This window comes from Pituophis catenifer, unplaced genomic scaffold, assembly GCF_029215685.1.
Source record: "Pituophis catenifer annectens isolate HBS135680 unplaced genomic scaffold, rPitCat1.0.hap2 SCAF_4, whole genome shotgun sequence".
NCBI classification, from domain to species: domain Eukaryota; kingdom Metazoa; phylum Chordata; class Lepidosauria; order Squamata; family Colubridae; genus Pituophis; species Pituophis catenifer.
The window spans coordinates 116,523,142-116,544,423 of NW_027256884.1; the positions used below are offsets into that span (position 1 = coordinate 116,523,142).

At 40.9% G+C, this 21,282-nt stretch overlaps 1 protein-coding gene across 1 annotated transcript in view; it reads right to left on the reverse strand.

Moving 5' to 3' along the window:
* CNTN5 (contactin 5) overlaps nucleotides 1-21,282 on the reverse strand; it is a 273,429-nt gene that overhangs the window by 150,338 nt on the left and 101,809 nt on the right. The window contains exon 6 of the mRNA XM_070943988.1: nucleotides 12,842-13,023. Coding sequence (XP_070800089.1) covers nucleotides 12,842-13,023 — 182 coding nt within the window. The remainder of the gene's footprint in view (nucleotides 1-12,841; nucleotides 13,024-21,282) is intronic.

The window sequence follows — 21,282 nt, forward strand, 5'->3', positions numbered from 1 at the left end:
CCACTTACGTTTCAGATAAAATGAAATTTATTGTATAGCATAATCAGAACTCTAAATGTATCAGTAAATACATTTAGAAAAAGAAGCCAGCTTTGGTATAATTTAGTCTGAAGTGGTTTTACAGTAATCATAGTTAAAAATATCCATCTTCTGTCCATTTAGAAAAATAACAAAGAACTAGGATAATATATTACACAAGAAGTTGATCTAATATGGCTTATGATTTAGAATGTTGTATGTACCCGGTCAATGATCTGTGGTTAAAAATAATGACTTAACATGACATATAACTACACAAAGTTACCTTGTGGTAAGATGGGTGGTAAATAAATGTAATAATAATGATAACTTAATAATAATTTAATTGAGAACAAATGCAAACAAATGCACACAAATTGAGAAAGCAAGTGCTGCCTCTGCAAAGAAGCTGAAGAAACAGTGGACCATCTGGTAAATTGCTGCAAGAAGATTGCACTGACTGACTACAAGCAGCGGCATGACAAAGTAGCAACAATGGTGCATTGGAAGATCTGCAAGAAATATATATTTGGCTGAAAGCAAGAACTGATGGGACCATAAAAAAGAGAAAGTCACAGAAAATGAAGAAGCTAAATTGCTTTGCGCCTTTAGAATTCAAACAGGCAGGCACCTGCCAAACAACACCCCAGATTATAAACAATTATAAATAAAAAAGACCAAAAGGTCTGGCTAGTGGATGTGGTGGTACCTGGAGACAGTAGAAGAGAAAGAACTGGAGAAGATCACAAAATGCAAAGACCTGCAAATAGAATGTCTGTGACAGAATTTGGCTTCAGGATTTGGGTTTGGCTAGTCTAAAGAAAAGAAGAATTAGGGGTGATATGATAGCAGTATTTGAGGGGCTGCCACAAAGAAGAGGGGGGTCAAATTTTTCTCCAAAGTACCAGAGGGCAGGACAAGAAACAATGGTTGGAAACTAATCAAAGAAAGAAGCAACCTGGAATTAAGGAGAAATTTCTTGACGGTGAGGACAATTAACCAGTGGAACAGCTTGCCTTCAGGAATCATGGGCACTCCATCACTGGAGGTTCTTAAGAAGAGTCTAGACAGTCACTTATCTGAAACGGTATAGGTTCTCCTGCTTGAGCATAGGTTGGACTAGAAGACCTCCAAGGTCTCTTCCAGCTCATTCTATTCTGATTCAGAAGCAAGCAAAAATGGTCCCAATAGTAATAGGTGCCTTGGGTGCAATCCCAAAACAACTGGAGCACCACTTGAATACCATTGGCATTGACAAAATCACCATCAGTCAATTGCAAAAAGGCAACCTTACTCAGAACAGCTTACATCCTAAGACTATACCTTTAACACCATCAAACCCCCACATCTGCCTATCCCAGGCAATTGGAAAAGCCTCGATAGGCAGACCATACTGCCAAAGCCAGTCTGAACTTCTGAATGACTGGATGATGAATCATAATAATAATTTAATAATAACATGTGCTCCGTGAAGTAGTAATTTATACAAAATGGAAAGAAGAGCTTTTCAGTATTGTATACATAACTGAACAAAGATACAAAGCATATAAGTCTGGAAATGTCTTGGCTCATCATTGTATGACTAAATAGGGATTTAGAATAATCAAACCAATCTAGTTTCACAGTTGAATCTCTGGATTCCATCTCATTTACAAAATATTTACTTAAGCAAAATTTCTCAGTCTTAATTTTATGTTTTGTAGAAATCTCCAGCTATGTGGCTAACTCCAAACTCTATTCACCTCATAAGGCTTTAGCAATGACAGCTGATGGTGCAAGCTACAGAACAACTGTATGTTATCGATACTAGCTGCCAAGAAAAAAAAAGCTTTCTCAAATTAATAAGGCTTAACTCATTAATCCAAATTGCTGAAGAGTGTTTAAATCTCTTCTATATGACATTGAAGTCTAACAGATTGAGAGGCTTGAATATCATGGAGTGCCAAATAAGATATTTGGCAGTGTAAGTCGGTAACGGAGAAGCAACACAGCAAAGGATCTATTTTGGATAGAATGAGATCACTGGAGCACTTTAATAACTGTTATTACACTGGACTGAATTTAAAAATGAATCACATATGCTATTTGGTATTTGGCCAGTCTTCAATTAGAGTTTAAATAGCTTCAAGAAAACCATTCCTATTCTGAGCATCTGTCATGGTTATAACAAATAGAACAGACTTACCTAGATGGGGATAAGGTCTGCTGAACTATGGATGTTCATATGCACTGGTTTGTCCAGCAAAAATTGACCAGTAATGTAAGAACATATCGATTGGTTTCAAAATCTTGCTTCAAAAATCCATCATGAATTTGGTTTGTCTAGTTTAATGAAAAGACGGACTAGGAATGATATGATAGCAATGTTCCAATATCTAAGGAGCTGCCACAAAGAAGAGGGGGGTCAACTTATTTCCCAAAACAGGACAAGAAGCAAAGGATGGAAACTAATCAAGGAGAGAAGCAATCTAGAACTAAGGAGAAATTTCCTGACAGTTAGAACAATTTAAGCAGTGGGACAATTTGTCTCCAGAAGTTGTGAATGCTCCAACACTTGGAGGTTTTTAAGAAGAGATTGGACCACCATTTGTCTGAAATGATAACGAGTTTCCTTCAATAACTCTATTATTCTGTTATTCTGTGAAAAAGCAAAAGAGAAAGAGGGAGAGGGAGGGAGGGAGGAAGGGAGAAAGAAAGAAAGAAAGAAAGAAAGAAAGAAAGAAAGAAAGAAAGAAAGAAAGAAAGAAAGAAAGAACTATGTGTTAAACTATGTTCAGCGTAGTTCAACTATGTTCAACTATATGTTGAAATGGGGCCATCTGCAAGAGCTTCACAGTTATTAGTAGAAAGCATAAGATCATTTGACGGCCATGACCAGGGGGGCTTTCACACAGTGCGCCTGGTACACCAGTTGCACCCTTTTCTAGACCATGATGCCCTTCGCACGGTCACTCATGCCCTGGTTACATCCCACTTGGATTACTGCAATTCCCTCTACATGGGGCTGCCCTTGAGGTGCACCCGGAGGCTCCAGCTGGTCCAGAATGCAGCCACGTGGGTTGTTATGGGAGCTCCTCGTTACTCCCGTGTAACACCTCTCCTGCGTGAGCTGCACTGGCTACCGGTGGTCCTCCGGATCCCCTTAAGGTGCTGGTATTGACCTATAAAGCCCTACATGGCTTAGATCTGGGGTACTTGCAGGACCATCTCCTGCCTGCTTCCCACTGTCCTGTCCGCTCCCATAGGGCTGCTCTCCTCAGGGTACCGTCGACCAGGCAATGCCGTCTGGCGATGCCCAGGGGTAGGGCGTTCTCCGTGGGCACCCCTACCCTCTGGAACGAACTACCCACCGAGCTCCGGACGACCCCGGATCTCCGTTCTTTCCGTCGAGGCCTGAAGACCTGGCTATTCCAACGAATGGGCTGATTCTGATTCTTGGGTATTATTATTTTTTATTATTATTGATTTTAATCAGGTTTTAGCGGGATTTTATTATAGCATGTTTTTTAATCTGTGTTCGCCGCCCTGAGTCCCTCGGGAGAAGGGCGGCATATAAATACTTCTTAAATAAATAAATAAATAAATAAATAAATAAATAAATAAATAAATAAATGTTCCACATTCTGCTTGACCTGAAGACATTCAGCTTAATGAACAAGAGACACAGCGTGTTATGCATAAATCTTACTGAAAAGTATTTAGAATTGTTTCATCAGATTAAAAAAATATAATTCAAATAATTGGGGTAAAACTTGATATAAATAATTTGTTATGCTCAACAATAATAGTCAAATATTGCCAAAACAAACAAAAAAATACAATAGAGAAATTGTTAACATAATTATGGTAAATTGCAAGCATTAAACAATTTTCTTGCTGTATGAAAGACTGCTCAAGCAAACACTTCTGTCTGAAAAAAACCCACATTATTCACAATTTAAGACCAAGCAAAAATTAATGAGACTAAACATATCAGTCAATTGTTCGCTTTAATTAAATCTATTTGAGAACATTAAGCTAGTCCAGACAAATATTCAGCCTGGACTATTTTCTTGGCACAGGTTTACTAAAATACACTTTGAAATAATTCAAGGGTACCAACCTTGAAATGAGTTCTTTAGTGGCAATTTTGATTGCTTTTTTTTTAAAGGACTATTTTTTTTTTTTAATTTGATTTATATGCCGCCCTTCTCCGGAGACTCAGGGCGGCTTACAGTGCGTTAAGCAATAGCCTTCATACTTTATATTTATACAAAGTCAGCTTATTGCCCCCACAAACTGGGTCCTCATTTAACCTACCTTAGAAAGGATGGAAGGCTGAGTCAACCTTGAGCCTTGGAGAGATTCGAACCAGCAGTAAATTGCAGGCAGCTGTGTTAATAACAGGGTGCTTTAAACCACTGTAGTACCAAGGCTCTATTATTGGCCTTGGAGTATGATTTAGAGCAGGGATGTAAAACATTGGTGGGTTTCACATTTTTTTTACTAACGGTTCTGTGGGTGTGGCTTGGTGGGTGTGGCATGGCTTGGTGGGCATGGCAGGGGAAGGATACAGTAAAATCTCCATCCCCTCCCCACTCCAGGGGAAGGCTACTGCAAAATCTCCATTTCCTCCCAATCAGCTGGGACTTGGGAGGCAGAGAATAGATGGGGGCGAAGCTAGTCAGACGTGTATTTACCGGTTCTCCGAACTACTCAAAATTTCTGCTACCAGTTCTCCAGAATTGGTCAGAACCTGCTGAAACCCACGTCTGGTGGAAAACTCACAAGACACATTGTCATGTGACATATTGCAACTTTTCCCCTTCGCTAAATCAGGGGTGGGCATGGCCAGCATGTGACGCATCCGGTCCACGCGCCTCAAGTTTAACACCCGTGATTTAAAGGATCCCTATGGGAGATTGGATCAGTCTTTGAGGATTAGCGGATTTTAGGAACCTGAGTTCTGTTCAAGTATTTTATCAAGGTGTTCATGTCATCCATATGACTCTGATTTTGATTAACAGATCAGATAATTCCAATATGTCTTTTCTTTGCTTTTCATTGCCAATTACAGTAGCCATGTCATTCATGCAGATATGAACAAGTTAGAACTTAATTTGCACACTTAAGCTGATAAACATCCAGAAGTCTGGCATGATCTTAATTTATGCCCTGCTTAACTAATCATTGCTAAATCAGTAGAAAACTATACCAGCATTGAAATTTGTGGTCCCCAGTTCTGATCCATATTCTGCCATTATTCTCTCTGTAACAATTCCCTTAACTTCCCTTAAAAGTAATGGGTGATAAAGCTTAGTCAATGTCATACACTTTGAGTGTGCCCTTGGTTAATGTTGGAATCAATGAGAAGATCTACTTCAACATCAGAACAGCTAAGGATGGCTTGACTCTGTCTGCCTCATAGGCTGGAGGTAAGAATAAGCAAAGTTATGGCAATAAGGCAGAAAAAAGAAGCATATATTTTTCCTGTTTTTAATGGCCAGGTAGGGAAGGCCTCTAAAATATTTTCTAGAAACTTTCATTTGAAATATAGGCATAGAATAACATAGAATAACAAAGTTGGAAGGGACCTTGGAGGTCTTCTAATCCAAGCCCCTGCTTCAGCAGGAGACCCTATACCTCACGCTCTACATGGGGCTACCCTTGAAAAGTGTTTGGAGACTACAGTTGGTCCAGAATGCAGCCGCGCGAGTTATAGTGGGTGCACCTAGATACACCCACATTACACTAATTCTCCGCGAGCTGCACTGGCTCCCTATCAGTCTCCGGGCGCAATTCAAGGTGTTGGTTATTACCTTTAAAGCCCTACATGGCTCAGGACCAGGCTATCTTCGAGACCGCCTTCTACCGCATAGCTCCCAGCGACCGGTAAGATCCCACAGAATCGGTCTCCTCCAGGTCCTGTCAGCTAAACAATGTCGGCTGGCGGGCCCGCAGGGGAGGGCCTTCTCTGTGGCTGCCCTGGCTTTCTGGAACCAATTACCTCCTGAAGTCTGGACCGCCCCCACCCTATTGGCCTTCCGGAAAGCGGTGAAGACCTGGCTCTTACGGCAGGCCTGGGGCCATTGATCTCGTTATAGTGATCTTGCGAGACCCGGCCACAAATTGGAGTGTATGTGTTTTAATGTTTTAATGTTTTAATGTCTTCTTTTAACTTTTGTATGGGATATTGTTGCATTGTTTTATTCTCTGTTGTAAGCCGCCCAGAGTCCCTTGGGAGTTGGGCGGCATAAAAATGTGACAAAATAAAATAAATAAAATAAATAAATCCAGTCTTTTCTTAAAAACCTCCAATGATGGGGCAGCCACAACTTCTGGCAAGCCATTCCACTGGTTAATTGTTCTCACTGTTAGGAAATTTCTCCTCAGTTCTTGGTTGCTTCTTTCCTTGATTATTTTTCATCTGTTGTTTTTTGTCCTGCCTTCTGGTGCTTTAGAAAATAGCATCTTTGTGGTATTTCCTCAAATACCCTAATGTCATCCCTAATCCTTCTTTTCACTAGACTAGACATACTCAATTCCTGCAACTGTTCTTCATAAATTTTAGCCTCCAGCCCCATAATTATCCTAATTGCTCTTCTCTGCATTCTTTCTAGTGTCTCAACTTCTTTTTAATGTTGTGACCAAAACAGGCATTCAGACATTCAGTGAGATTATTTAAAAGTCACTTACTGGGCCCTACTTGAGCAGAGTCTGAATAATGGGGGGAGGGGAGACAATTCACTGTTGTTGACAGAAAAAAAATATGATGGGGGCCTGGGAATGTAGATTTCAATGGACAAAATAGAGCAGGCCTAGCAACATCCAATGGGAGGTCATTTTTATCACTAGTTCGGAGGCATGTCATGCCAAGTGGGTGAGACAGATGAAATGATCATTCCAAATTGTCAGCTGCATGAAGCAATCCGAATACATCTGGTTCTTTGCATTAGATATGATGGGGAATCAAATTAACCTGTGATTACAGAAAAGCAGACAGGGCTGCCTCGGTGCATTCCAGGCATTGCCGAGAGCATCTCCAGTGAGCTGGATCAAATCCAGCTGACAAACTGAGCATGACTGAGGAAGATGGAAGAGCTAGTACCGAAGGAGGAATGCAAATCAAGAGTGTTTCTCCCAATGCCAGCTGTAATCCACAAACCCAGTTTGAAGCTAGCCATAGGGTAAAGGGGTGGTTGATTATTTACAAACCAGTGGCCCTAAGGCGTGAAGATATGATATAATGCCCATGGGAGGCTGTTAACTCAGTTTTAGTTGAAAACCAAAAAAAAAAAGATACAGCTGCATGGAAAGGAAGGAAAAATGGAAAGAAGGAGAGAGGGGGAAGCAAGGGAAAGTAGATGGTTGAAGGAAGGAAGGAAGGAAGGAAGGAAGGAAGGAAGGAAGAAGGAAAGAAAGAAAGAAAGAAAGAAAGAAAGAAAGAAAGAAAGAAAGAAAGAAAGAAAGAAAGAAAGAAAGAGGAAGGAAGGAAGGAAGGAAGGAAGGAAGGAAAGAAGGAAGGAGGGTGGGAGGGTGGGTGGGTGGAAGGCAGGAAGAAAGGCAGGCAGGCAGGCAGGCAGGCAGGCAGGAAGGAAGGAAGGAAGGAAGGAAGGAAAGCTGAATGCATTGGTTAATAGTATTGCTACCAAGCGCCAAAGTAGATTTACAATATATTTTTTTGAGATCAATAATACCTCAATTTTTCTGAGGCAAACTTAACACTTCATGAAATGTGTTCCTTTTATTTTTCTCAAGCTGAAAATCTGTTTCAAAAAAATTATTTATGAGGAACTTGCCTGAAAAGACACTGTGTTTCTCCAAATTGTATGCAGAAAGTACCGTAATAAGAAAAGAATATTTTGTATTTCATGATCATGATTTCTCAGGGATTTGATATTAATAAACCCATACATTAGGGAAAGATGCTTGCTGAAGGACTCATGTGAATAATATTCTAGGCATATGATCAGGGGCAGGTTTCAAAACCTGTCACTACCAGTTCGCTCGTGGGCGCTTGCGCACTTGCGTGCACACACACCTCTTCTACGCATGCGCAGATGCGTCCAGGCGGGGTGGGCGAGCCTCCCACCGCCGCCGCTACCAGTTCGCCCAATCTGGGGTGAACCGGGTAGCAACCCACCATTGAATATGATGGACAAAACTACTTGGATCCATTCAGAGTTGGATTCTGCCTGGGTGGTGGACTTGACCAATTATTTGGGAAGAGTTTTCCAATGAGTCTCCAGGAAGCAGATAGGGGTCTTCTGTAAGTCTTTCTGTATCCTTGTGCTTCTAGTTTGCTCAGGATGGCTTGCTCTTGGGTTCATTCGTGAATGAGAGAGCAGTCCTGGGCAGGGGGTTGGACTAGAAGACCTCCAAGGTCCCTTCCAATTTTGTTATTCTGTTATTGGTGTATATTGTATATTGTTTCCCTGAAGTGAGAGGTTTGTGTTTTTCATAAACATACAGTATGCATATTGTTGTTTCCGCTTATATCTATTTTAATGTTTAAAATCTTTATATGCTGTCTAAATTTGAGGATTGATGTGGCCAATAAATCGATTAAAATTCTGAGAGAACATTGCACATGGAACATGATACTATTTTTTTTACAGATTTTTTAAAAAATTACGATAAAAATAACCTGACAGAGCAAAATGCAGCCCTTCTAATGAAAAGAATAAAACTGATCAGATTTATAGTAATCCATATGTCCTTAATATTAGGTCTTCTTTTATCAGACTTATAAAATGAAATGTAAATGAAGGATGACATGGGTGCATAAAGCTGGAACATTTCCATTAAACCACTGAGGGGATTCATCTGGAGCTTTGGAAGAGGAACTATCATATAAAATACATCTCTATCACTTTTCATCATCCAACACCAAGGAAGCAACCAGTACCTTTGAATGTTGTCTAAATTTGAGGAAGGTGAACTAACTAAAATTAAATTGTGACACGATGGAGATTATGTTGGAATTGGATGTGGGGATTGTTTTGGAAGAGCAGGCAAGATTATATATTGAGAATGTTTCTTGATCCTCAACTATCACTGAATAGACAGGCTGAGGCTGAGATACAGAATATCTTTGCGCAGTTATGCTTAGCCCGTCATTTTCAACCCTTTCTAAATTTAGTTTTGTTGATAATAATCTATACTGTGATCATATCCCATCCTGACTACATATTCTATGTGATCTATTCTTGGAAAGCGTAACCAAGACAAAATGCAGAAGGTAAGCTGCTAAATAAAAGCTGGTTTGATGTGGTTGGTAAGGCACCAGCCAGAGTAGATGGGTTCGAGTTCTGCCTTTGGTACAAAATCAACTGAGTGACCTTGGACCAGTGACTTCCAACACTAGGAAGAAGCAAGACACTTTGTTCGAGAAAACTTCAGGGACTCCTCTGTGCAGTTACAGGAGGCAGCCCAGTAATTTTACTGATTATTGACTTAAAGGCCTCCACTTTCTTCAGTTTGCTAATTGGTATAGGATACAAAGATCACATACTGACTAAAAGAAATCTGCATTGGTTGCCAGGCTGAGTTCAAAGTGAGGAAACTAATTATTAAAGCAGGGAAAAGAGTCCTCAGTGGGTGAGCTATAGAAGATTTCAGTTCTAATCACTTCATCTAAAAACTTTTAATAAGTTTTAATGTGATATAGTGTATTGATTGATTCTGGTTTTCTTTTCCTTTTCCTTTGTGTATTGCCCAGAATCACATGTCCTGAGTAAGATATTCATATAAATTTTCTTTCTTTCTTTCTTTCTTTCTTTCTTTCTTTCTTTCTTTCTTTCTTTCTTTCTTTCTTTCTTTCTTTCTTTCTCTTTCTCTCTCTCTCCCTCCCTCCTTCCCTCCCTTCTTTCCTCTTCCTCTCTCTCTCTCTCTCTCTCTCTCTCTCTCTCTCTCTCTCTCTCCTATCTATCTATCTATCTATCTATCTATCTATCTATCTATCATCTATTTATTTTATTATGACTCATTTGGTCATTCAGATGTGTAGGAAGGCTAGTTTTGATCTTTCTTAGCATATCTTCTCCTGTACTCTTGTTCAGCATTTAGCATTTCACTATGCTTTTAATAGTATACATTTTGTATTTTTAATCTTTAGTGTTCTGCCCCAGCTACGGACCCCAAAGAACACAGCACACACAAAGTCCGTACAAACCTTAGTTTACTAATTAAGGACTACTAATGAGCTTTCTTAGTAGTTGTTCAAACACAAGTACGATTTAAATCAGTCTTTTCTGAACAAGGGCTGTTCATTTAACTTCATTAACAGCCCCCAAGAATCCAAAGAATAATAACTCAGTTCTGAGGCACAGTATTTCAGATAACCATAATCTTACCGTGGTTGGCAGAATGCCCAGAAGCAATTTGCAGGAAAAATGACAAGAGAGAAACAAGAACCGAATGAAACGTTTTTGGAATCAAGACGTGAAGGAATATGAATGAAGTTGTTTCCTGCAAATTTCATCAGTCGTCATCCTCCTTAAATAGGCTAGGGGAATGGCCAATTAGCCCCAAGCCTTACTCTCGAGGAGACCTCCTCCTGAGGAGCTACTCCTGCCTTTTAACAGCTCTGCGCGCTCGTGCATTGAGAAGAGGCTCCTCCTCTTCGTCCTCTTCACTTATGGGAGCTTCTGGAGGTTCTGAAGGCCTTAGCTGAATCCCGGCCTCTGGCACCACATCTTCTCCAGCCTCCTCATTGTCTGACTCGAGCGCCAGCTGCACAGGCTGCTGGCGCAGCACCACACCAGCCTCCTTGCTGTTGGAATCAGCTACTAACTGCACAGGCCGCTGATGGGCCACAACATTTAGCATTGCGTTTTACATTTCCATTAACTGACTTGAGGCTGTTTCTCTGAACATAGTAAGGAGGGTATAAATCAGAGCAATAATAAATTTCTGCCTGCTGAAAGACTAGAAATGATCATTGACTCATCAAAATGAGTAGCCAGACTTGGTTCCTTAATGTCCTAGTTCAGCCCTCTATCACTTGTTATACCTTCCCTCCAGGTTAAAAGAAAATTTCATTTTGGAAAAGAGACAGTAGAAGACAGTACTTTGGAACCATCTCTTGGGGCTTAGCATGAGACTATTATTCTCATCAAAATTGATATATGCCAGTGTTGGCGAACCTTTTTAGCACTGAGTGCCAAAATGGGGGCGCGTGCCAGAAACCGGAAGAACAGCTGCCCGGTGCGCATGCGCTCACCGGGAAGATGATCTTCTGGTTTCCAGAATGCTCATGCGCACCAGTCACTCGGTCTTCCGGTTTCTGGCATGCATGTGCGTGTGAAGACCAGCTGGCCAGTGTGCATGTGAACGCCTGAAATTGGAAGATCATCTTCAGAGTGTGTGCATGCGCACTGGGCAGCTGCTCTTCTGGTTTCCAGCGCTCCCACATGCGTGAAGACCAGTTGGCCGGTGTGCTGGAACCCGGAAGAGCAATGGATGCTGGCTCCTGTGCCCAGAAAGATGGCTCTGCATGCCACTTCTGGCACACTTGCCATAGGTTCGCCATCACGGATATATGCTATCCGGAAAAACTATTTCTGCAGGATCCAATCTGAATTGATCACTGGGACCAGAGCAGTGGTGAAATCCTGCCGGTTCTGTCTGGCTCGTGCGAGCCGGTAGTGCCAGCAGCGCATGGTTCAGTGAACTGGTAGCGGCAGCAGTGCAAGGCTCCGCCCACTCACCCGGACATTGTTACTTCCTTGTTTTAACCCTCTGTGCATGCACAGAAGGTAAAAAATCGGATGTGATGATGGCGTGACGACAGCAGGCGAACTTCCGAACCGGTAGGGAAGGTAAGTAGATTTCACCCCTGGACCAGATGTTTACTCTTCTGAGCTTTCAGACTTGTGCTGGAGCCCACCCCCAAGGAACTACTTTGTACTGCAATATGTACTTTCAGCTATTCTATGAGTCGTATTTATGTGATGCCTTCCTATTGGTTAATTGGTGTTGATGGCTGTCAGTTGGCTGTTGATTCCTTGTGCTGTCAAGCCCTCAGCTCCTAAGTATCTTCATTTAACATTTTTATTGAGTCATAAAATAAAATAATAATATTATTATTATTTCTGGCTGAAATGCATCCAACGTTAAAACAGATTCCATCAAACGACAAAGGTGCATGTCTGAATGTCCCAATGGTGTTTTTTTCAGGAGGCAACTGGACTTCCTTGTTTTTTCTTCAGACATTTCACTTCTCATCCAAGAAGCTTCTTCAGCTCTGACAGGATAGTGGGGAATGGAAGGATTTATATTCCTTGCAGACAGCGGGTCATTTGCATCCTTTCAGAGGGTCTTTGAAGCACTTGGAGGTTTATCTGTGTCCTCAGGGTCACATGAATTAGTGCTCCTGGTTCCTGTACTCTGCAATTTTGGATGAGAAGCTTCTTGGATGAGAAGTGAAATGTCTTCAAAGAAAAAACAAGAAAGGCCAGTTGCCTCCTGAAAAAGCACCATTAGGACAACCAGAGGTGGTATTTAGCCGATTCGTACCAGTTCGGGCAAACTGGTAGCAGAGATCGCTGGTGGAACCACCCACCTGCCCAGGCTCTATGCCATCCTATTTAGGTATGTTTTCAAGGCCGGGCGCATGCGTGGAAGGCCAGGTTGCATGCACAGAAGGCACGCATGCACACATGCATGCAGTGAACTGGTGGTAAGAATATTTGAAACCCACTGCTGGGGACAACCATTTCAACCTGGATGACTGAGAATCTCTACAGACTTTTTGCATGTCTGAATGTACACATTCAAGCACTGAGGCTAATTAACACTTGGTAAGAGAAAGATGCTGCTAGAGATTAATTATAAAACTTACTGTATACTTGCAACTGTCCTCGGAAAACATTCCTTCCCCGGGAGTTCTCAGCTTTGCATTCATATGTCCCTGCATCTTCCAGTTGCACGTTTGGGATTTCGAGCACTGCTTGGGACTTCCTCAGGCGGGCTTTGCTCGGATTGGGTCCATTAACTTTCCTCCACGAGATTGTTGGAACTGGGCTGAAATATTTAGCGAAGGCATGATTAGCTCTTCCTTGCCGTTAAGAATATAGATCCTGTTACCTGCTAATTTAAGCACTTAATCGTCTAAGCAGCAATAAAGCGTAATCACAATTAAGGCTCGTGAACTGCTTGATCTATTTTACTTTCAGCTGAGAATATTTAACTAGTGCTGTGGCTGTCCTGCACACTTCCCGCTTTCCGAAAATTAAGACTTTTAAAAATTAAGTGATTAAATCATACAATTGGAAGGAAAATATTGTGTTGAAGAGAAAGCACGACTGGACAGAAGTAAAAACTGATGCAAAGCTTTCCACTGGATAACTAGATTGATTTCTCATTAGGGATTAAGGATTCTGGAAGATGCCAGACTGACTGAAATGTCGAGTTGGGTCAGTTGGCTTCAGAAGAGGAGCTATCTACTCCATATCACTAAACAGATGTTTTGTGAGCATTGGCTGGCTCTCTGAAAATTACTAAGAGGGGTCATTGGTGCTCTCTGAGCTTGCTTGTTTTCTTGCAGACATCCATTATCCTAACTAGGTAACGTCATCAGTGCTAGTAAGGAGTGCTGTTTGCTGTCAGTTTATATTCTGGGGCCTTGCCTCTCTTTCAGTAATCAGCATCCAGAATTGAACAGGGGCTTCCGGTTAGGACCTTTGTGGCTCTTTGAGTGTTTAAGATTGCCGACCCCTGCCATAGATTAACTCCAAGGTTAACTCCAGACCAACAATCAAGTAAGCAATACCCCAATCAGGAAACTGCCAAAGAGCCATCAGTAAACAACCCAACCAAAGAATCTGTAAGACTGCCCCCACACCCACATAGACAGGCAAGTCACCAGAACATAAACCGATCCTGCCTTCCACGATCTCCAAAGTTTCTCCCCCCATCAAATCCTAACTGCCTCCTGCCTTCTATGATCTCCAAAGTTTCTCCCCCCACTGAATGCCTCCTGCCTTCCTGCCTTCCGTGCCTCTTCCGATCTTTGCAGTTTCTTCCCCCATCGCATCCTAGCTTTCTCCTGCTTTCCTGCCATGGAGAGGCATCTGCAGAGGGTGGAACCTGCAGAGATTGGGGAAGGCCCTGCCCCCTTGCATGCACGGCAAAGACCCGAAGACCAGCTGGCCGATGGGAGGTGCACGCATATGCAGTGGAGCTGGGCTGGGGCGATGGCTGGCGTGCCTGCAGAAAGGGCTCTGCGTGCCATCTGTGGCACACGTGCCATAGGTTCACCATCATGGGTATAACTACAATTGAGCCCAAAATTTCTGTTGCTAAGTGAAACATTTGTTAAGTGAAATCTGCCCCATTGTATGAACTTTCTTGCCACAGTGGTTAAGTCAATCACTAGAATTGTTAAATTAGTAACATGGTTGTTAAGTGAATTTGGTTTTCCCATTGACTTTGTTGTAAGAAGGTTGTAAAAGGTGATCATAGGACCCGTTATAGATATGATATGATATGATATATAATATGATATGATAATATAATATAATATAATATAATATAATATAATAATATAATATAATATAATATAATATAATATAATATATTATATTATATTATATTATATTATATTATATTATATTATATTATATTATATTATATTATATTATATTATATTATATTATATTATATTATATTATACTATACTATATTATAAACTGTTATAGTCAAGCTATTCCCCAAAGCACCTGAGGGTAGGACAAGAAGCAATGGGTGGAAACTAATCAAGGAGAGAAGCAACCTAGAACTAAGGAGAAATTTCCTGACAGTTAGAACAATTAATCAGTGGAATGTCTTGCCTCCAGAAGTTGTGAATGCTCCAACACTGGAAGTTTTTACGAAGAGGTTGGATAACCATTTGTCTGAAGTGGTGTAGGGTTTCCTGCCTAAGCAGGGGGTTGGACTAGAAGACCTCCAAGGTCCCTTCCAACTCTGTTATTCTATTCTATTTTCTATTTCTTAATAGCTATGAGTCATAAGCATCTGAATTTTGATCATATGACCAAAGGGATGCTGCAATGGTTTGTTAAGTGTGAAAAATGGTCACGAGTCACTTTTTTTCAGTGATGTAACTTCGAAGGGTTACTCAATGAACTGTTGTAAGGTGAGGACTACCTGTACATCTCTCCCCCTTCACCATTACAATCCAAGACTTTTCTGAGTTGTTTGGCTCAGTCACATTCCTTCTGCTGGGTCTGTTGCCTCTTATCTGACCATTTCCAACCTGTGGTTTTTCTCCTCTTGTCTCCCAAGGCCATTCCCAGAGGAATTACAGACAACAGAGGAAGAATCCTGATAAGAATCCTTTATGACTGATAAATCATAAAGATTATTATCAGATTATGGGCAGGTAGATGCATGCATTATTTTACTGATGTACAGTAGATCACTTGGGCTAATCAACTGGTCTTGAGCATACACTGCAGTGGAAAGTGGGATATATAATAAATTAATAAATCGACAAATTATCAGCCAAAAACTGCAGGCTGGATGATATTAAGGTAAAGATAAAGGTAAAAGTTCCCCTCACACATATGTGCTAGTCTTTCCCAATTCTAGGGGGCGGTGTTCATCTCCATTTTAAAGCCGAAGAGCCAGCGCTGTCCGAAGACGTCTCCATGGTCATGTGGCCAGCATGACTAAATGCCAAAGGCGCACAGAACACTGTTACCTTCCCACCAAAGATGGTCCCTATTTTTCTACTTGCATTTTTTACGTGCTTTCAAGCTGTTAGGTTGGCAGAAGCTGGGACAACTAACGGGAGCTCATTCGGTTATGCGGCACTAGGGATTCGAACCATTGAACTGCCGACCTTTCGATCGATAAGCTCAGCATCTTAGCCACTGAGCTACTGCCTCCTTTGCCTGGATGTTATTAGGAAAGTCAATATTTCTTAGGCTATTCTGTATGAACAGGTTTTTTTTCTGAATAGGAAAGGAAGTTATTTTTTTGCCTTGTAATTTTCTTTCAAAAGCCATTTCTATTAGACTTCCTAGGCGGATGGCTGTCTGATTGTAATATAAATCACATTATCAAATAATTCAGCAGTACTGGTATGGGTTTCTCCTTCAAATAAATCTACATGACTGTTTTATATATTGCAAGAACATGTTACTTTATACTTAAAAAGACTTCTCATGGCAGTTTCTGGCAATTGCTTCAGAAATTCTTGATAGAATGGAAAAAAGATCAGATTCCTTTGAACCAGGAGGAAAACATTCTGCATTACTCTGAGACCCTACCCATACATTTCAATACTTTCAGAAAAAAATAGATACAGAAATCCAGTTCCTGGCACACTAAATTATGAAAGGATGAAGTAGAAAACTTTTGTTTGAATCACTAAAAAGCCACCGCCAGTTACAGAAGACAAAGCTATACAGACCCAAGGAATCTGATTATATGTCAGAACTGCCATCTTCAGCTCTGCTGGCATCCTGCCATAAATAGTAAGAGGAAGGGGGGAGGAAAGGAAGTAGACAATTGGCGTGTAGAGGGTAGAGATGAGCAATTGGGGGGTAGGGTGACAGGCCTGACGGAAGCCAGAGGTTGAAAAACTGGCCAACTCCAGCTTTCAAGGCCGCTGAGTCTGGGAAAGTAATGTGAATTGCAACAAGCCATACCAAACATCTGAGTGGTTCCCAAAACTCCTACATGGAACCCCATTGGATGAAGGCAAGGTCAAGGGAGGAGGGCCAAGGAGAAGGTGTAAATGCTGTAGCATTTTGCATGGGAACTTTAGTTCCAGCCTTGCAACCCCTATTCCTTAGTAAAAGAACCTATCACTTCAAACAAATGGAATCGAGAGTCTTTCTTTCCTAGCGACCTAGCTGGGGCAAGCCTGACATTATATATAAGATTATTCCTAACTTTTGGAGGAAGGATCTTTTTAATGGAATTGATCAATTACAAAAGTTTCTAAGCAATTTAATGTCGCCAACTTTGAATAGAGTTAACTAAACTTTATTTTGTTTTAATTGCATGCCGCATCAACTTTACTGCTATTCATTATATCTGGAAAGATGCTGATTTTTTTTTTTTTTTACATTGTCTGGGCCATCAGCAGGTCTCTTTCAAGATTTTATTTCTCCCCCTTTCTGATGAGGTAACAAGCCAATAAGTCAAACTGATGAGTAAAGTGCCAATTTTTCAAGGAATGTAAAATACTTTGGCTGTAAAGTTTTAATGATTTCAAAGGAAATTGCTCTTAAATTGCAAAATGCAAGTCAAAAGTTTGATGGTTGGTTATTACCATCTCATTTAAGGTTTTCCCCTATAAGTGTGTCAGCATTATTCTCACTCTGGCATACATTGTTATTAGATGCATGAAATTTGGTTGTAAATGACCACATTGGTTGGAAAATGAATTTTTATTATCTTCACATTTGTAAATAATCACTAACTGAGGTTGCCACTAAACCATAATTACTCTCACTCTGGCATGCTAACGTGCAAAAATATTGGTTGTAAATGCACACATTGGTTGGGAAATTATTTTTTAATTACTGTCATATTGGTGAATAGTAGCTAAGTGGGGAAGTCACTAAAAAAGGAGTAAGTATACATATCCCAGTGCCTATTTTCTTCTGTTATTGGCCAACCTGCAACAGTGACCTTCCTAGATTATTGGCAAATTTAGAGAATGGTTGTATGGATGATATCATGGAGGACTGGGAATTAGCTACATTTAATTAAGTTATTATTTACTACATTTATTAATGCATCAATTAACTTGCTGCATATGAATATAAAATATAAATTAATAAATAAGTAATTCTTGATTGGGGGAGTATGCTGGTGGTTTCATTTTTAACTAATCCCTTTACTGTGAGAAGTAAAAGCAAACCACAATCTAATTAAAATGAATGCTCCCAGCACTTTACAACAGATGTCTATGGAGAGTCTCAGCCATCCCGGTCATAATTATCCTGAAGGTGATTTTTCAAGAGGCAACAGGATTTTCTGGGTTTTCTTTGAAGATGTTTCACTTCTCATCCAAGAAGCTTCTTCAGCTCTGGCTGGATGGTGGGGAATGGAAGGATTTATATTCCTTGCAGACAGTTGGTCATTTACATTCTTTTAGAGAGTCCAGGTGGCCTCAATGACTCTCTAAAACAGGTGTCCCCAAACTTGGCAGCTTTAAGACTTGTGGACTTCAAGTCCACAAGTCTTAAAGCTGCCAAATTTGAAGACCCCTGCTCTAAAAGGATGCAAATGACTAGCTGTCTGCAAGTATAAATCCTTCCATTCTCCATCATCCCTCCAGAGCTGAGGAAGCTTCTTGGATGAGAAGCAAAACGTCTTCAAAGAAAAACAAGAAAACCCAGTTGCCTCTTGAAAAAAACACCTTTGGGAATTTATGAGTTCCCCAAACTTTCTGGCTTTGTGGACCAGCTGGAGAGGGAATAGGGGATGACTCTGCGAGTGGTAGGCAAGTGCGCACATGTAGTTCCATTTGTGCAAGTGGCAGACATGCGTGCCCACTGCTTGTGCAAATGGAGCACGCATTACCTGCTGCTCATGGGGATGAGTGCACAAACTTCTGTGGCCTGGTACTGAAGGGCTCAAGGCCTGATAGTGGGCCATAGCCTGAGGATTGGGGACCAGAGGTGGTATTCAGCAGATTCTGACCAGTTCTGGACAACTGGTAGCAGAAATTTTGAGAAGTTCGGAGAACCGGTAAATACCACCTCTGACTGGCCATGCCTGATCTATTTTTTTTAAAAAATTTGATTTATATGCCGCCCTTCTCCGGAGACTCAGGGCGTTAATGCGTTAAGCAATAGCCTTCATATTTTTGTATATATTTATACAAAGTCAGCTTATTGCCCCCACAAACTGGGTCCTCATTTAACCTACCTTAGAAAGGATGGAAGGCTGAGTCAACCTTGAGCCTGGTAAGATTTGAACCTGCAGAAATTTCAGGCAGCTGTGTTAATTACAGGGTGCATTAAACCACTGTACTACCAAGGCTCCTGCCTCCTGAGTCCCAGCTGATTGGGAGGAAATGGGGATTTTGCAATAACCTTCCCCTAGAGTGGGGAGGGAATGGAGATTTTACAGTATCCTTCCCCTGCTATGCCCACCAAGCCACGCCCACCAAGCCACGCCCACAGAACCGGTAGTAAATGTTTTTGAATCCCACCACTGTTGGGGACCCCTGCAAGGAAGATGAAGCAGACAATGGTGGGGATGAGTGGCCACGTCCCAAAAGTTTTCTAATTCCTGACGAAGAAGGAAAGAATCATTTTTAAGTTTGCAAGGAAACGGTACCGATATTCATTTGGGATGCAAATGAAGTGCTCTGTAAAATTGGATTCTTCATCCAATGGCTTCTGATCCCATGGGGGGAAAAATCATTTATGACAAATACTTCACATCGCCACTGTCCATCAATAGAAGGAAATAAAATTATTCTTCTGAATTATCTTCCACTCATATTGGTGGAGTGGCACAGGTAACTATCTTTCTTCTTCCTTTTAACTGTGCTGTATGCTGATGCAAGTTTATTTTAGGATCCTGCTACCTTTGGAATATGTTCTCCCTTAACAAGAGAGCAGAGAACCTTAAAGGAAGCCTTGTGATTGCCTCAATGTCTGCAGGTTCACATATTTTATCATCCCTTCCAGATAAATCAGAAAGGAAATGGTGGCAAAATGAACTAATCCTAATTTGTTGTATAGGTATAACAACAAAATCTTGCAAGTCTGAATGTACAAACTTTTAACTGCTTGATCCATTGGGGTCCTTCCTAAATTTATTTTTCTGATTAGAAAGCCACCAGGGGATCCTCCTTCTCTTGTTTGATTGCTTCCTAGACAACATCTCTTCTTCTCATCCCTCAAGATCTTCCACACTTATTTGTAGGTTCTTATTTGCTGGTGTTATTCCTGCTGCTGACACCTGAAAATTCTGAAGTTTTTATTTCCATCCCAGCTTTTTCCCTCTCTGATGCTTGAATATACATGGGTGTATTTTGGTTTGCTCTGAACTCTGCATGGTGTCGGAAAGGGCATCCAGCCAGTAAATGCTCAGCTTCATCCACTTGCCCCAACTCTACTCCAATTTAAGGGATTACAGGGCAAAAAAAAAGAAGTTATTTTGGTTTCAAAAGCCGCAATAACTTTACATATTTAATTAATATTATATCCTTTGTATTTTAAATTGTTAAAAAAAAATCTATAACATTTTAAGGATCCCCCTTGAAATGGGAAGTAAATTTATTAATTTACTGATGAATCTGTATATGTATACATAAATAAACACCATAGCTTAATGTTGCATCTGGCCCTCTCAATTCCTGGCAAATAGATGGGGAAGAAATGGAGGTAATGACAGATTTTATTTTCCTGGACTCCAGGAAAATGATGGGGACTGCAGCCAAGAAATTAAAAAATGCTTGCTCCTGGGATGGAAAGCTATGGCAAATCTAGATAGCTTACTAAAAAGCAGAGACATCACCTTGTCAACAAAAGTGCGTATAGTGAAGGCTACCGTTTTCCCAGTTGCAATGTATGGCTGTGAAAGTTGGACCATAAAAAAGGCTGAGCGCCAAAGAATTGAGGCCTTTGAACTATGGTGCTGGAGAAGACTCCTGTGAGTCCCTTGGACTGCAAGGCGATCAAACTAGTCAGTCCTAGAGGAGATCAACCCTGACTGCTCTTTAGAAGGCCAGATCCTGAAGATGAAACTCAAATGCTTTGGCCACCTAATGAGAAGGAAGGACTCACTGGAGAAGAGCCTAATGCTGGGAACGATTGAGGGCAAAAGAAGAAGGGGACGACAGAGAACGAGGTGGCTAGATGGAGTCACTGAAGCAGTAGGCATGAGCTTAAATGGACTCCAAAAGATGGTAGAGGACAGGAAGGCCTGGAGGAACGCAACTAACAACAACAAGAACAGCTTAATATTGCTGCATGGTAATTGAGAGGTTTTTTTTTTTTTTTTAAATCCAGTTGATTAGGTGGGTTGTTTTTGAATTCCTTTTCTTATTAAGAACAATTGAACAAAGAATGCATCTGAAATGTCTGTAGGATTTGGGCTTTTCATATGTTTGACAGACACATATGGCCTTTTTTTCTACTTCAGTTTTTAATTCCAGGAGCCCGGGGTGATTGGCAGTTCCAAATAAACACCATTAATAAACCATTAATGTGTAACTAAAAGCCCAGGTTTTTCTAAGGAATACTTGCCAACTGCTTACCACAGAAAATCTCTCAGGAATATTTGTCATTCTCACAGTTACAATGG